The following is a 16,938-nucleotide window of genomic DNA, read 5'->3' as shown; positions in this document are numbered from 1 at the left end:
TAGATATACATTGTTTTGGTCAGAAACTGTTGCCTGGTGTATGTGATATTTATAAACATTCTTTGCACACACAGTAACGCAACATACTACCTTTTTGCAAAGTAAAAAGTTTATTGTATAGTTATTAACTCACCCTGTAATTATATTATTGAAGTGCCTTGTGGAGTTTATTTTTGGCCTTCTGAAGTTTCTATAGACATGTCCTATCTTGAAGACATAGAATTTTCGTCTACTCCCTCTTGAATTTTTAAAAAACCTTTCTTTGTATATTTCATACACTACATCAAACTATCTCATTAAAATTGTGCCTTATATAAGCAGACATCTTTTATCCCGTTTGTCTCGATGTGTTCTTCAACTAGAATTAACATTGTCAGTCACTAAAGTCCTCAGAGTCAGTAAACATTGTGCTTTCAGTTGTGCTCCTTTCCTGAGCATTTCTCAGCATCTCCTGTGACAGTGCCTCCTTGTTCTTCCAGTTTGCCAAGGCACAAGCAACAAGCTCACCCAGCTGGGCACTTTCGAAGATCACTTTCTGAGCCTCCAGCGGATGTTCAACAACTGTGAGGTGGTCCTTGGGAATCTGGAGATCACCTATGTGCAGAGGAACTACGACCTTTCCTTCCTAAAGGTGAGCTCAGAGACTTGGGCCATCCTACCCAGATACCGAGAAGTCAATAAAAGTAGATAAAGGCCTTGGCAGAATTTAACTTGGAATGGGTTTACTTTTGCCATAGCGATGAATCCTAGGGGCTACAGCTGAGAGTTTCAAGAGAAGGCCACTTAGCTAGTGTCCATAATAGCCAGAAAAGAATATCAAAGAGAAACAGGTCAGTCTGGCATTCCTGTCATCAGACACGGATGTTTATCCCCACCCACTGCTTCAGCCGTGGTGTGCTGCTATACTGGCTCCTAAAAAAATATATATATATTCCCGCCTTGTAGCATTTCTCTACTTCCTTGGTGTGAATACCCTCACCCTAACTGATTTCAAGCCAGTGAGAGTTTCACGAGACAGTCACAAAATTCCTAATTATTTCATGGACTCTAGTGTACCAGTAGGAGCCATCTCTGAAGGCTTCAGAGTTTGGTGGTAGTTGAACTTTGGCTGGATTGGCTTGGCCTTCTTCTGTTTTTTTTCTTTCTTTTTAAAATAAGGATTCATGTATGATGGATATAGAATAACTTTTTTTTTTATTTCCATTTTCATCAGAGTGTGTTGAACACCGAGTGGGATGAGAACCTTAGCATTCCTAAATAACGCACATTGCTCTTGTTACAGGCTTCAAGGCAAAAGTACAGGGATCCTTGCAAGTCTGTTGCCTCCCATTTCCTTATCTGTGTATTCTGCGTCTGTTGACCACTCCCATGTGTTACAGTTCAGCTGGGTGTCCCAGGGCTTTCTGGACCTATTCTAGACTGTGAATTCTTGATTCCTCAAAAGAGAAGTCACATGCTCATGTTTTATCTCCTTAGACCATCCAGGAAGTGGCCGGTTATGTCCTCATCGCCCTCAACACAGTGGAGAGAATTCCTTTGGAAAGCCTGCAGATCATCAGAGGAAATGTGTACTATGAAAACTCCTACGCCCTGGCAGTCTTATCCAACTATGGTGCAAATAAAACCGGACTGAGGGAGCTACCCATGAGAAACTTACAGGGTGAGAGTCCAAGGATGTTGTGGGAGGTTGGGCTGCAGAGGGACTGTGATGGCACTCAGCGAACCTGCCGTGTTTTCTAATGTTGCCTAAGAGAAGACATAGTCATCAGCTGCCCCTGAGGAACTTGCTGAGAAGATGGAAGATAATGGAATGGGAAGGGAAGATGTAAGCCAGGTACCAGCTCCCCTAAGGAGCTATCTGTCTGCATGGCAGCGTGTGAGGCACACCAGATGGATCGGTGTCATAGGCCATTTCACAGAATGCTTGCACAACACGAGTTAGTATTATCTCAGACACGGAAGCATGTGCGTGGGTGTGTGGAGCAGTTAAAGTGGTGGGAGGGAATTCACAAGGCAGTTTTACAGGCTGGTAAGTCAAGGAGCCACGCCAGGGGAGTGGCTGGCTGGGCCCGTTCTTGGCTCCAGGTACTTGGTCTGGATCCCAACACTGCACCCTTGTGGGGCTCCTGTCACACCCAGTAGTTCTCCCTTTGCCTCTGCAGCCCCTTTTTGTCTCAACCTTTCCCATCAGTCCTGCCTCCCCACTAGAACTGCATAGCACAGAGAGGTTGGCAGGAGCCCTGGGGCGGGGACTTGGTGGCATTGGCTGGTCTCTCTGTTCACGAGCTTGGGCTTTGGGAGAGTTGCTTTACTGCCGTTTGTTCATCTGTAAAATGACAGAGCCTGGATGGTCCCTGGCTCAGCATGGTTCAGCTTTACCATGGTGTGAAGACGATACATGTTCAGTGTGCTCCTGAAATCCCACGCACGATATTTTCACCCTACGACGGGTCTATACACATGAGACCCCACTGTAAGTTGAGAAGCATCTGTATAATGCCTACTTTGAGGGAAGGTTGTGGGCATTAAACGAAAGTATTGGCTGAGCATTTCTGGCCCCAAACATGCCACAGAGGGGGGCACGGGGATTGTCTTCTCCAGTTTTTAAAAATCAACTTGCCCTCTCTTCTGACATCCTTCACAGTTCCCTCTCATAGGAACCTCATAAGTGTCCTACTCACAAGAATCCAAATTTCTACAATACTTTGAATCCCTACAGTTACCAAGGTTTTCAGTATGACAGTGCTGCTCATGGAGCTGACTTAAATGTAGGCTGGTTTTTGATGTGCACGTTTTATCCCTTGCAGTCTAGGTAATATGGTTGGCAGTTTACTCACTGTTTGCATACACAAGCTCCCTCCCACTCTCTTTTACTCGGAATCTTTACGTTTCTTGCTATGTTTCTTGGATATGTTTCTGAGGGTTCCAGCCCCGTCTCCATCCCTCAGCAGCCAGATGACTCTGGAGTGTGTCCTTTAATCTCTCTGTGCCTCAGTTTCCTCACGTTCAAAACCATGGGTGGCATATTTGCTAAAATGGTGACATAATTCTTAGGGTTGTTGAGAAAATTAAGTGAATGGCTATTGGAAAAGCACTCGGCAGCTCTTTTCACTGTCCTGGGCATGATGCCTTTTTTAAAACCAAGGTTGGGCTTGTACGGATCCAGATATTTACTGTAGTACTGTTAATAATCAGCTTGGGGCCTGCCAGAAAGTGCGCCTCCATTAACGTGGAAAGTAAAAGTGAAAAACTTTCTGAGCCACAGGATGCAGCACCCAGAGGGCTCCCCCCCCCCCCCGCCCCTGACACCTTTGCTGTCCCCTTTCTTTCTCACAGCTGCCGACTGGGTGTTCTCAAGGCCCTGCCTTTGACTCTCCCTCTTTATCTCTCGCTCAGCCCCTTGGTCTGTTGTCTGAGTTGCCACAGCAGCCTAGACATGTGTTTCCAGTCCTGAGCTCCATAAGTTCCGTCTGCTTGCACCACCTGAGGGTGTCCACAGCCACCCTGCTGCCACCTCTGACCTCACACACGCAGCACCACGGCTCAGCTCTCAGACCCACCGGCCTTCCTCCCTCAACTCCTGCTCGCCACCATCCACTAAAGAAGCCCTCCCCCTATTGCACCCTCCCCGCCTTTGCTCTGGGTCTGCTGTGTACAGGATGCCCTCAGCACTCTTGCCTCCTTCTTCCCCTAGAATGTATGCCTGTCCATCTCCTGGGGAAATCTTTTCTCCAGCATCCTCCAAGATTTTTCTGGACAAAGCCTTCCTTTCCCACATCAGTACTTTGTGCGCATGAGGTGTTCATTCTCTGCAGAGTGCTGGGCATTTTTTATCTATCTATCTATCTGTCTGTCTATCTATCTATCTACTATCTGTCTGTCTGTTTTAAAGATGTGGAGTACAATTCAGGGTTAGGCATACAAATCTTCATTTTGTAGGTACCTTGTTGATGAGGTATGCCCACCCTCCCCTGGCAGTTTCTTTCAACTGCTAGACATTCTTAAATGTGTCTAAGGTTGACTTTTTCTACATTTAAATTGCAGGTGGTCATTGGATCATTGTGAGGATGAACAAAAGTCTTGCTCACAAACCAATTAGTGCAGTACTCCACCCCTTGTGTGCCAAAGTCTCCCTAGGCACGAGGTGGTTACACTGGGTGACTGTCCCCCACAGAGAGAAACAGAAGGTCTTGCTCATGCCTGCAGAGCCATCAGCACTTGCACAGGGTTTTGTACAGACAAGTTGTCTGTAAATGTTCGTATTTAATGTTATCGATGCAGCACTCTCCCCTTGTACAGGCTTGAGTTTTCTCTCAACCTTGCTCTTTCACATCCTCTCAGTTCTTCTTTCCAGACAGCTGGGCGTCCTTGGCATCCCTCATGTCTATCTGTCTGTCCATCGTCCATACAGGTCCTTTTTGCTTCAGGTCACTCTCGTGGCCTTTTCTCCAGTGGAATCTGCAAACCATCTCAGAGTGTGCTAAGTGGAGGCTGATGCTGACGCAGGCTGGCTCCCTGCCCCATCTGCCCCTACAGGTCACGCAATCCTTCCAATCCAGCCGACCAGCCCTTAGGGAGCCTCGGCCCACTGGACACGCATCCTTGTGCTGTTTCCACTGACTAAGCCCTTTGCTTCCTTCCTCCTCTACTTCCAAATTTCTAATTATTGCTCAAGGCCAAATTCACACAAGGTCCTACCATTACCTGGTTTTTCATCCCGCCCCTTCCCCCAACGAAGCTGTCACAGGCCTACCCATTGGACTTTCTTTGCACACTGGCATTTTTCTCATTTGCACACTGGTGGAATGTGAATGAAAAGAAATGCATATGTACTTGAAGACAATATGAAGAAGCTGACATTTTCCTTATGGTGGTTGCATTCTCTTGCAGAAATCCTGCATGGCGCCGTACGATTCAGCAACAACCCTGTCCTGTGCAATGTGGACACCATCCAGTGGCGAGACATCGTCAGCAGTGACTTCATGAGCAACATGACTATGGACTTTCAGAACCATATGGGCAGTTGTAAGTGTTGCAGCACGTCCTGTCGGCCTCCAGCTCTTGTGTTTGGGAGTGCTGTGCAGCGTCGGGGTGGGGAGAAAAGAAGGCATGGCTAATGTTCAGTCATACTAACGTGAGACAAAAAGAGGTAGCCAACAAAATGTCTGCCCACTAGAAGAGCGTTAATGTAAGACGAAGGTAGAAAGCTATTTCTGTGATGCCAGCTAGCACGCTCGCAGGCGGAGGAGGCCACTCCCAGGGCAATGTCTGTGGCCCTGAGAAGAGCGGTGGGTGCAGGGTAGCAGCAGCAGTGGCCTGTTGGTCCTGGCACCAGGGGCTTCTCCCAGCCTGCCTCGTGCAGAGCGCCCAGGCTCTTGAGTCCTCCTGACTGGGTGCTGAGTCCCAAAGTGCCCAGGCCCTCCTGAAGCCTCGAGGCTGAATTTCACCCTCCGGCAGGGCAGAGACACTCCCACACAGAGCCGTAGGCAGCGCTGGGCGCAGTCTGTGGGGAGGAAGTCTGTCCGTGCTTCCCTGAATGCCCATGGCCCGGGTCCTACCCATGTGTCAGTGAGACAGCCCTGCAAGGGAGGCCTGCAGGGAACCAGGAGGTCAGGGCTACACCACTGGTCTGCGGCCCGCGCCCAGTGGGAAACTGAAACACATACTTACATGTACCACGCGCCCCTGGCCTGCTACCCTCCCTGACCGCCCTGGTCTTCAGTCCCTCCAAAGAAAGAGTGATCACTATTTCCTACTTCTCTGTTTCCTTGTCATTGTGTGGTGGACACCTGTTTGTGTTTTACTCTCAGAGAAAATGAAGCTGATGTGAATTTTCAAACTTATCAGCTACAACCCTTTTGGGTTTGATTTATTTGTTTTATTTTTATTTGATTGATTGATTGTGATGAAATACTCCTCATATTAGAATTGCCACTTAGCCATTTTTAGGTTGACAATTCCATGACATTATACATCTACATTGCTGTGCACATCATCACCATCCATGCACAGGACTCTTTTTATTGTGAAAAAATGAAACCCTGAACCATTAAATGCGAACTCTCTGCCCTGCCCTGGCTGCCCCCATTGTGCTGCCTGTCTCTATGAATCTGGCTACTCTAGGGACCTCAGAGAAGTGGAATCATGTGGTATTTGTCCTTTTGTGACTGACTTATTTCACCTAGCAAAATATCCTCAAGCTTTGTTCTTGTTGTACCATGTGCTAAGAGTTCCATTCTCCTTTAAGACTGAATAATATTCCATCGTATGTTTATACTACACTTTGTTTGTACCTTCATCCACTGATAGACACTTGGTTTGCTTCCACCTTTTGACTGTTTGAATGATGCTACTGTGAACATGAGTATTGAGCCCTTTTGTTTTGTGAACGCATTAGTCCACCAGATACACATTCTGATACCTACTATGTTTATAAGAAACTAAAAGCTTTACTTGACAGTGCAAAAATGCATATTTATGAGGTTAGCATTCCTCAGCTATCTGGTAGACAACCGGGGGTAAATTGTACACATTTTTTTAATGGACATTGAAAGATTATAGGGCTAATGTGGGTTTGTCATGGTTCAGACCAGGCAGCCCAAAAGGGTACGACTCCATTCACTGCAGGACTATGGGGAAGATCCACCACAACAGGACTGAAAAGAAGAACGATAGGCATTTTTGTGTAATCATGAGATCCAAATATTTCAAGGCTTTGAACTATAAGCTAATATGATATTGGTTTAAGAACAGACATATAAAAATAAACCATTAACATATAAGAATAAGGCATTAAGAATAAACCTAACTAGATCAAAAGCCCATAAAGAAGTGATATTTTAAGCAAACAAAGGAAGAATTCATATTCAATAAGTTGTGCTTAAATGTCTTAACTATTAGGTGGAAGTTTCAAAGTGACAGAACTGTAGAGGGCTTGTAAAAAGGAACAAGGGATATTAAGTTAGTTGTATTGGAAGCACAAAACCACCATCCACCAGATATCTATGTTTTTCTTGTTACTTACCTGAGTAAAGGCAAGTCCAGAAAACTGCCGCTCCTCTGTGGAAAAAGGAAGCCCCTCCCTTGGCTAAAGCTGTACGGTCATGTGCTCCTGCTGAGAAATCAATTCCTATAGTCTTTATCCAGAAAAATCTCATGAGATGATTTAAGGCATCTAAGATTCAGAAAAGTTACACAGTCTGCCACAGCATTGTTTTGTTGGTGACATTTGAAATTTGACCTTAGAATGAGTGAGTTTGCTGGAGAGGAAATCAAAATAAATCCACCATCCACTCCATACGATGTGAATTCCCATTACATATTAAGTACATATAATAAAATATTTAATATATTCAAGTGCGAGAAGGAAGCATAAAGATGAATATTTGTACTATCAAGTTGAAGAAAAGTGAAAGTCAGACACCATAAAAGAAAACTTTCATGTGAAAATGTTCATGGCAACCAGGAAAATATTGCACAACACCTGGTTGCTGTGAAGAGAGGGCCACTGTCTAACTTTACAACCATCCGGAATAGTCATCACCTCTCAATAAAAACACAGGTCAGAACGTGAACCAACAGCCTCTCTCTCGCTTTCACTCTCTCTCGTATACACACTAAGATGACCAAAAAATAAAGTAAAATGTTATTTCTACTATAATAAAAATCTCAATATAAACTAAAGAAGTATCGCTTTTGCCTTTGCTAAATATTTGGGTTCCTTTGGATTTTTAGACTCCTGGGTTAACTGAGGTAGAAGTGAGATTCATAAGAGACGTTGAAAAATGAGGCTATTCCTTACAGCCTTATAATAAATTTTGTAAACAAATAATATATCTAAACACAAGAGATTGGTTAAAAAATTATGGTACAGTCCAGCTATGAATAATATCATGTAAAAGGATAGTTAAAGACATGGAAAAATGTCACATTTTATTAGTTTTGTTAAGAATATAATACGATGTATAGTGTATTCCATTTCTTATATATTCATATATTTATATGTTCATAGTAACTATCCATGGATAATTCTCATTCCTTTTTCCTTTTTTCTATCATCTGTATTTTATATAATATGTCTGCATTTATTTTTTGTCACACAGTTAATAATAGAATCATAAACAGACTTAAAGTTGTTTGGCAAATGTTTCCCCTGTTAGGGAAAGATGCATTTTTATTTTAAATAATATTTTCACTTTAGCTACCTATTACAGGCTTATAATAGAACTTTGAAATATGTTAGCGTATAGGGTAAAAGGTAAAAATAACATAATTTTTTCCTATATTTGGATCATGGCTGTGTATTAGTTTTGCTCTTTTCTCTCTGTTTTTGTCTCTGACTCTATCTCTGTCTCTCTGCCTGTCTCTCTGTGCCTCCTTCTTCTCAGGTTCATCCCACACTGTTCATTTGATGTTTGGCTTCACTGTCTCCCATGACTCTAACAAGCACAGCATTGCATTCATGCTCCTCACTTCTGGTGGTGACTGTAACAATTGTCAGTCACATTAGAGGGGTATCCTGGTTTAATGGTCACTTGGGAAATCATCAGGTCTTCCCTTTGAAGTCTAAAACTCTCCCACAGACTAAAATCTTCCTGACTGCAGGAGACTTTGGGACATGTTAACTTCTACAGGTCACAATAAAACTTATCTGCATGACTGCCCTCTTTTTAATAAATTTGGTGGTGAACCTGTTTGTTCCACACAGATATAACACTTTGATCTGCAGATTTCTCAATGCTGATGAAAAGAAAACATGACTAATGAGAATGAAAACCTTTATAGGGGTAGTTTGTAATTGACCAGTTGCAAATATTTCCAGACTGGTAGCTTATAAATAGATAGCAAGGTTTTACATAATCAACAAAGTGATACACACTATTAACATTTTCACCTTTGGTGCAGCGTGCTATGCCTCTCTGTTTTGGAGTCTAGGAGGTTTTATTTACAGGTTATGATTTAACAGCCCCAGGGTGACTGGAACCCACAGTCACTCAAGACTGGACACACCAAGGATGTACTGGGTCTGTCCTGAAGGCTCAGCCAGATTAGACACCTTGACACCGGGCTATGTGAAGCTGGAGAACTCTCCAAGCCTAAGCTAACAGTAGTCATGGAACCCAGAGTTCCTTTAAATCCCTGTTTATGGGATTTATGGCAATGATTACTCTCTGCCTCAGTTTCCACAGCTGAACTGTAAATACAAACAGTATATGACTCATCTTCTTTTCTCACTGGAGGGCTTTCAAGTCATTCTACAAACCATCCAACCATACAAGTAGAGAAGGAGAAATAAGACAGCGACTCCTCATGTATAGAATGTTACTGAGCCCAAGGCCTCAAGAAAGGTGCTATCAGTTTCTCATCCTTTGTTCCCTATCGCTGTGATAAAAGTTTAACCATTTTACATTTTAGGCCAAAAGTGTGATCCAAGCTGTCCCAACGGGAGCTGCTGGGGCGCAGGAGAGGAGAACTGCCAGAAGCGTAAGTTAGTGAACAGCCTCAGATCCATGTGTGAGCACCCCACACCCCGCCTTCACCTGGGTAATTGGGTTTGTCTCACCTTTGAAGACTCCCAGAAGCCTTCAGATTCTAGGGCCAGGTATCAGTACTCACATGACAGTCTTGCACACCTCACTGCATGTGGTTGACCCAGGCCACCAGGTTTCTTGTTTCACCTCTCCTTTCTGCCGTTTCTTTACTGCCCACCTTCACAGAAGGATGACCATTTCTCAGGAGGGTTTGTCTGTGTGAACTCCACTTTAGAACTGAAAGGGTCTGCCTGAGCATGGTTATCTGGCTCAGCCTCTCAGTGACCGAGGACTCTGGGGACATATCAGCTTAAAAACTGACCATGCGTCTTTAAGTGTAATTGCGGCTGGTTGTGTCCTAAACACTAAGTCCTGGCAGATGCTGTTGTTATTTTTGCATGTGCTTTCCATATCGTCCCAAAACTCAGCTCTAACCAGTGCCTAATTATTTAGCAAGTTTATAAGTCTAGCCTTGATCTGATTAGTTCCCTTAAGTGATTAAAAATACACTGGGCAAAATGGTGCAATCAGAAAGGTCCATGCTTTGGATCTGAATGTGATTTAATTTGAAGTGAGTGTGCCTTCACTGTTTGCAAGTGTTCTATTCCGTCCCTGGGAAGGGACCCAGACCTCAAACTTCCACTCACAGAGATTTTGCTCTCTTTCAGTAACCAAAATCATCTGTGCCCAGCAGTGCTCAGGGCGCTGCCGCGGCAAGTCTCCCAGCGATTGCTGCCACAACCAGTGCGCTGCAGGCTGCACAGGGCCCCGGGAGAGTGACTGCCTGGTAAGATGCATCTCACAGTAGCCTCCCTGCAGTGGGCTCCGCCACCCCAGCGGCCGTCAGGGCCTCCTGTCAGGGGCAACATGGTAATTGACATTTGTAGTAGCAGACTGGCACGTTGCCCTTTGCCTGGTGACAGAGCACCTTGTATTATCCTGCCTGCACCACTATGAGGTCCTAAGCAAGTTGTATGACCTCCCCGTGCTTCGGTTTTCTCACCTGTTGGTGGTGATACCAAAGTCCTGACCTGTGAAGGGGTTTAAGTGAGGCAAGGTGGTATGGTGTCTGTCGCAAGGGTCTGGGCGCAGGATGAGCACTCCATGTGCGTTTGTCACGAGTGTTTACAGTTGCCAGCAGCAGCACACCACTTGTTGTTCCAGTGATTCTATTATGGGCCTAGATAGTTGACACCACAAGGTCCCCCAAGAGATCCGTCCAGAACCACACAAGCCTTGCATGGTACACTTGGCTAGGGCTGCACTGGGGCCTCCTGTGCGCTCTCTAGCACTGCTCAGATGCCTCAGGAGCGGCACCTGGGCTCCGAGGGGTCCGGAAGTGCTTGCTCTCGCCCAGTTACTGCAGCAGTACCAACAACAGCCGTGCTGCCCCCATGGGCTGTGGGCATGGAGGGGCAGATGCGGGATAGGTCGGGAGTCCCTGAGACAGTAGGACTGGGGGATGTGATTCCCAGAGTGGGCACTGAGTGTAGCAAGGCCCTCTCCGGCTCCCGAAAACGAGGCCCTCTGTGAGGTGGAACCTAGAACATCGTTTTCAGGTAAAGGACGCTTCCAAAGCCCCAGGGATTTAGACTTTGTTGTCCTAGGCTGATTCTAATGTATTATTCCTGGGAAAAGACTGTGAGCGGGATTGATCCGCAGTGTCCTGGGTCTGGCCCCTTTACACAGCATACTCCCTAGGCAAGGTCTTCTGCCATTGCCAATGAATTCTAAACCGTATCCTCTATTGTTCTCGATAAAGGAAATCCAACAAAAACTGAGCTTAAAAATAATTTTGCTTCACAGATATCACTATAAATGTGTGAACGCCTTCATCATTTGTACATTAATGAAGAGATGTATTTTCTCTGATTGTAATTCATCAAGTATGATCCCTGGACAGTAAGTTTAAGACAAAGAAAATACACTTTTAAGAGAGAGATCTTTCTGACTCTGCTGAAAGTGCTCTGCTAGACTTTGGCATATTCTAACTGAACGTCTGTGCCTTGAAAACCAGAACCTGAGCTTTCTGAAAGGCATCAAGCCGTGCGGCGGCACCTCTATCTGGGGCCCCGTGTTCCCTCGCCTCGCCTAACTGGCATGTTCTGTCCCTCCTCCTGTGACAGGTCTGCCGCAGGTTCCGGGATGAGGCCACCTGCAAGGACACCTGCCCACCACTGATGCTCTACAACCCTACCACGTACCAGATGGACGTCAACCCCAAGGGCAAATACAGCTTTGGCGCCACCTGTGTGAAGAAGTGTCCCCGTGAGTTCTTGCCTGGGGAATTTTCTGCCTGGGGAGCTCTCTGACTTGTCAGGCATCCTGGAGTTTTTCCATCTCCAGAGGGAGTGCTTGCGTCCTGGTCACGGGTTGTCCTTGGGTTGGTGTGTTTGCCTCACGTGGGGCAGGTGACCTTGCATCCATCCAAGCACAGAGGGGAGGGGCCTGAGCACGGCTGAGCTGGGAGGCTGTGGCTGCCTCAGGCCACAGGGGTTGCGGTTCTTGATGGCCAGGCTACGTGACAGGAAAGCACCTGTGGCTCTGAAGACTGGCCTTTCTGAGTAGTTAGAATTCTAGTGACAGTCATGCCTCTTGGGAATATTGCAGAGGCTTTGTTTTTGTCTTGGTTTTGTTTTAGTTTTTTGGGTTACGGTTTTGTTTGTTTGTGTCTACATTCTACTGGTGGCTACAGGATTCGGGGATAGGGTGACATAAAGTACCTCCTAATAGAGAAAGTAAATTTATTCTAACTAAAGAGCTTTACAAGTCAATCTTGGTTTCTAGTCAGGGAGATGCACCGGGAAAAACATTAAGAGAGCAATTATGAGGGGGAGATTTTACCCTGCTGGATTTATGTACGTGAAAAATTTTAAGCTCTGTACTGAAAACATGATACACAAATAGAATAATAAGCCATTGTTTGGTAGATGGAAAACCAAGATAAATAAAAATTTGCCACCATATGACACAGATAAGAATTTTGAGAGAGAGCTTAACGGACCTTTAATATTCATGGCAGAACACTTAGAGCAATTCCCAGAAGAAAATTGACCAAGGCCCAGTACATAGGACCGAGGACCTACTTGGGGGAACTCAAACTGGGAGCACACAGCTCCTAAGAGTAATCTAGAAGCTAGTGTGAGCACAAATGCGTGACCTTGAGGGCCAGGGGAGGTAGAGAAGAGGTCAAGATGGCTGACTGGAGAGCCAGCTGGTCCTGCCACACCCAGCACAGTGTGACTGCCTGGGAAGAGCTGCGGAGGGCAGAGCCATAGGCATCTGTGACCATGAAATGCAGCCTTGAGGCAGCCTCTGTGGAGAGAGGGCTTTGTTGAGGTTCACATATTTTTAGTGACTATCCAAGCTTCAGCCGTAAGTCCTGAAGATAGATCCTACAAGGAAAAAAAATGAGCTTCAAAGAGGTGCTTCAGCGACCACGCATGGTGTTTCCTCCCTCACGCCTCCATTTCCTACCTGTGATGAAATATTTCTCCACAGTGCAGCCTGCAGTGTTCCTTTTCTATTTGCCACCTTTTGTTCTTCATCCTCAAGTTAAATATAACCACAACATTGTGGACCTTCTCATCAGCCCCTTGAGAGGAAGATGTGATACCTTCGTGTGAGGCTCAGAGCACCTGGAGCTCCCTCATCACCTTCCTTTCACCGTCTCTTCCTCAGGTAACTATGTGGTGACAGATCACGGCTCCTGTGTCCGTGCCTGCGGCTCCGACAGCTACGAGGTAGAAGAGGACGGAGTCCGCAAGTGTAAGAAGTGTGAGGGGCCTTGTCGCAAAGGTAGGCAGCCTGCCTAACGTGTGGACAAGGCTTATTCTCCGATTGTGAAGCTGGGTTCTCATGCCACCTCCCAATGAACACATCTTACTACTTCTAATTAAATAAACAAACAAACAAAAACTATGTCTTTGTTTCTGTAAAATAGAAGATAAAGCTGCAAAGCCAGGTCAGAGCAGTGGGAAGGTGCTGAAGGCTGGGTCAGGGGTTCTCTGATGAGAGCGTGTGCAGACAGCCCTGCAGCAGGGCGGCACGCTGCCTTGGGGAGCAGCCAGGAGGCAGGAGCTGCAAGCAGCCATCACACCACAGCCCCAGGGGAAAGTAATGAGAAGGAGAGTGCAAGGCCTGTGACAGCCACAGGGGCAGCAGCCATCGCCCTCGCCCTTGGAACCCTAAAGCCTGCCACAGGGCCTGGTCCCCGCCGTCCCTCCATCCGTGCTTGTTGGGTCGTGGCAATGCTTGTTCTTGTGGCTGGAAGTCCCTTCCCACACCCCTCTGCCTGTGAAACCCTAGCTGTTTTAAATTCAACAAATGTGAATGGAATAAACGTCTCTCTAATCTTGACAGTTTGTAACGGAATAGGAATTGGTGAGTTTAAAGACACTCTCTCCATAAATGCTACAAATATTAAACACTTCAAAAATTGCACCTCCATCAGCGGTGATCTCCACATCCTGCCGGTGGCATTTAAGGGGTAAGTAGCAGGTCTACTTATTTGTACAGAGAAAAACAAAATCTACCTTTTTAACCGGTCGAGAGTAGTGATCGATAATCCTCCTGTTGTTCGTTTCAGTGACTCTTTCACACGTACGCCTCCTCTAAATCCAAAGGAGCTGGATATTCTAAAAACTGTCAAGGAAATAACAGGTTTGTGCCGGCATAGCATGTGAACATACTGGGAAATCGGTGCTTTAGAGGAGAACTAGGAGACTGGTTTTCTTCTCCCATGGCATAAAAGCATGCAATCTGAAATTCTGCCATTAGTGATCAATCCTTTGCTCCTTCTCTAAAACGCAGTTTCCCCTGCATGCAGAGAGGAACACATTAAGCCAAGGTCCAGGTCATTCATGAATCAAAGGTGCCTCACACCTTCTTGGCCCCAGCTTGCACCACTGTTTTGATGGCCCATAACTCTGTCAGGTGGAGGGGGAGAGAAAGGGTGAAACGGCGAGGGACAGCCTGACTCTCTGGCCTTCTGAAGGAGACCCCTAAGTAAAGCCCTGTCACAATGCTTGCAGGCCTTGGGCCCCTGACTGCTATCTGAATACCTCTTTCTTCATCTCCAAAAAGGGAACAATTAGACCTAAATTACAAGGTTGTGTGCCTGTGTGTTTATTTCACTGTTGGAGTTGGCAAAGTGGAAATCCGGGGGGGGCGGGAAATGAGTGCCAGGAAGTCTCTCAGGTTAATCTGACACGATGTGCATAACCTCAACTGTGCTGTGAGAAAGCATCAGCCTCACACAGAAGGTTAGGTAGTCTACAAACTACCTGACCCATCTTTTCCTAAGTGCCAAAGCCATGAAAGACAAGGAAAGACACAGGAACTGATACAGGTTGAAGGGGACTGAGAAGACTTAACAACTAAGTGCAATATGGGACCCCGGGGTGGACGTGGAAGCAGAAGTGTCCAAGCAGTATGTGTCTGAGTCATATTTCTGCCTTACAGGGTTTCTGCTGATTCAGGCTTGGCCTGAAAACAGGACTGACCTCCATGCTTTTGAGAACCTGGAAATCATACGTGGCAGGACCAAGCAACAGTAAGTTGGCCACATCAAAGCCGAGTGGACTGTTTTTTGCTGTGTTAGTTTGGAATTAGACTTACAGGGGAATTCCAAAGTTAGTACAGAGAGCTCCCAGGCATCCTTCACCTGCCTTCCCCGAATGCTAACATCTCACATGAGCAGGTACATAATCAAGAAGAAATTACCACGTACAAGGTTGTTGACGGAATGACAGACTTTTCTAGGAATTCACCAGTTCTTCCATGAGTGCATTTATTCAGCTTCCGTGTTCACTCCGGGATTGCATACTGCACTTAGTTGTTAGTTGTTAAGTCCCCTTCAGCCTGTATCAGTTCCTGTGTCTTTCCTTATCTTACATGGCCTTGACACTTAGGAAAAGATGGGTCAGGAATTTTGTAGATTATCTAACCTTCTGTGTCAGGCTGATGTTTTCTCACAATGCAGTTGAGGTTGTGCACATCATGTCAGATAAACCTGAGAGACTTTTTAGCTCTAAATTTTTTTTCCAGGATTTCTACTTTTCCAACCCCAACCATGAAATAAACACACACACACACACACACACACACACACAAGTGTCTTTAATATTCTAAGAGTCATCATTGAGGAAGATGTGTTTGGGAATCTCTTAGTCAAATTTGCCTAGGAAACAGTCTGGTTATTAGGACTGTTTCGCCTAATTGGTTCCTAAAAGGACTGTATAATACCTTAATATTGTGCAATATTAAAGTAAATCAGAGTACATGAAATATACACTTCTTTTCATAAGCGTTCTTGGCTATGTGTTTCTAATGCTAAACATGCAGCTACCATTGCTTCCCAGAAAGACTTTTTGTTCTGAATTCTCTGGAATATTTCTTTATCCAAGGCTCATACGGAAGCAAGAGATTTAGAGCACTTGTCTTAGATGATCAGTATGTATCACTTTGATTTAAGGATTTATACAAGATAAGGGTTCTATACTTTTCACATTTAATATGAAGTTCAGAAACAGCATCTCCCTCCAAGGCAGGGTGGGCACTGATTCCAGGGAATGACTCACCGAAACCCCAAGCCTGCCCTGCAAGGAAGACCCCCACATTGCTCTGGAGTCTCAGCTTTCCTGGGTTCCTATGGTGGAGAATTCATGGTGGTAATGGTTGCAAGGCTTCTACATAGGGCCTCTCACTACTGGGGGAGAGAGGCAGGAAGGGAGAAAAGATGAGAAGAAGAGACACGGGGAGAGCAAGAGCCTCTAGACGACACCTTAATGCTTTGCCATCTCATGCCTTGATGATCAGTCTCTTCATTCCGCCCTGTCTCAACTGACTGGGTCCCAGCCTGGTGTCAGATGAGCTTTCTACCCACGCAGACATCTTTCCTTTGGTTCTCCCTCAGTTGCAAACAGCAGCGTAAGCTCCTCCACAAGTGTTCAAGGTCTCCTGTACTCTGATCGTGTCCACCCTCCCCAGACCCAGCTCCCAGCCCCCTCCGCCTGCACAGTTAGGATCTCACAGTGGCTCGGGGTCCTCACACCCACATGTGTCCTCCTGCTCCTCCAGGTGGCTTGGGACTTCCCTCCCTTCAGGCTGAGGGGCTTCCTTCCAGGTACCCAATGAACACGTATAGACCACCTTGTGGAGTCCTGGTGTCATGTTGGGCAGGGAAGAAGAACTCCTGCTCTGGGGCTTTACCATCCTGGATATCACCTCCTGGGGAAGCCACCCCTTCCCCATTGTCCCACCCCAGACCTCTTCTTCTGTGGAGCCCACACTTGCTGTGCTCATCACATGAGGTTAAAATGATCTGCTTAGATGGCCATGTGACCACTACTAGACAAAGGTCCTTTCGTGTAGGAAACATATATTTATCCTGTATAGAATCTGGCAC

The 16,938-nt window shown here is 45.9% G+C and overlaps 1 protein-coding gene across 1 annotated transcript in view; it reads left to right on the top strand.

Moving 5' to 3' along the window:
* The first annotated feature begins 481 nt into the window (after positions 1 to 481).
* Positions 482 to 16,938, top strand: part of EGFR (epidermal growth factor receptor) — a 56,578-nt gene continuing 40,121 nt past the window's right edge. Inside the window, exons 1-10 of the mRNA XM_008065664.2 lie at positions 482 to 631; positions 1,477 to 1,660; positions 4,891 to 5,025; positions 9,415 to 9,483; positions 10,199 to 10,317; positions 11,657 to 11,798; positions 13,212 to 13,328; positions 13,893 to 14,019; positions 14,119 to 14,192; positions 14,994 to 15,084. Coding sequence (XP_008063855.1) covers positions 551 to 631; positions 1,477 to 1,660; positions 4,891 to 5,025; positions 9,415 to 9,483; positions 10,199 to 10,317; positions 11,657 to 11,798; positions 13,212 to 13,328; positions 13,893 to 14,019; positions 14,119 to 14,192; positions 14,994 to 15,084 — 1,139 coding nt within the window. The 5' untranslated portion in view covers positions 482 to 550. The remainder of the gene's footprint in view (positions 632 to 1,476; positions 1,661 to 4,890; positions 5,026 to 9,414; positions 9,484 to 10,198; positions 10,318 to 11,656; positions 11,799 to 13,211; positions 13,329 to 13,892; positions 14,020 to 14,118; positions 14,193 to 14,993; positions 15,085 to 16,938) is intronic.

The sequence above is a fragment of the Carlito syrichta genome, unplaced genomic scaffold (assembly GCF_000164805.1).
Source record: "Carlito syrichta isolate Samal-C Ts95f unplaced genomic scaffold, Tarsius_syrichta-2.0.1 Scaffold308743, whole genome shotgun sequence".
Classification (NCBI taxonomy): domain Eukaryota; kingdom Metazoa; phylum Chordata; class Mammalia; order Primates; family Tarsiidae; genus Carlito; species Carlito syrichta.
This window is presented reverse-complemented; position numbering and strand designations above follow the sequence as displayed.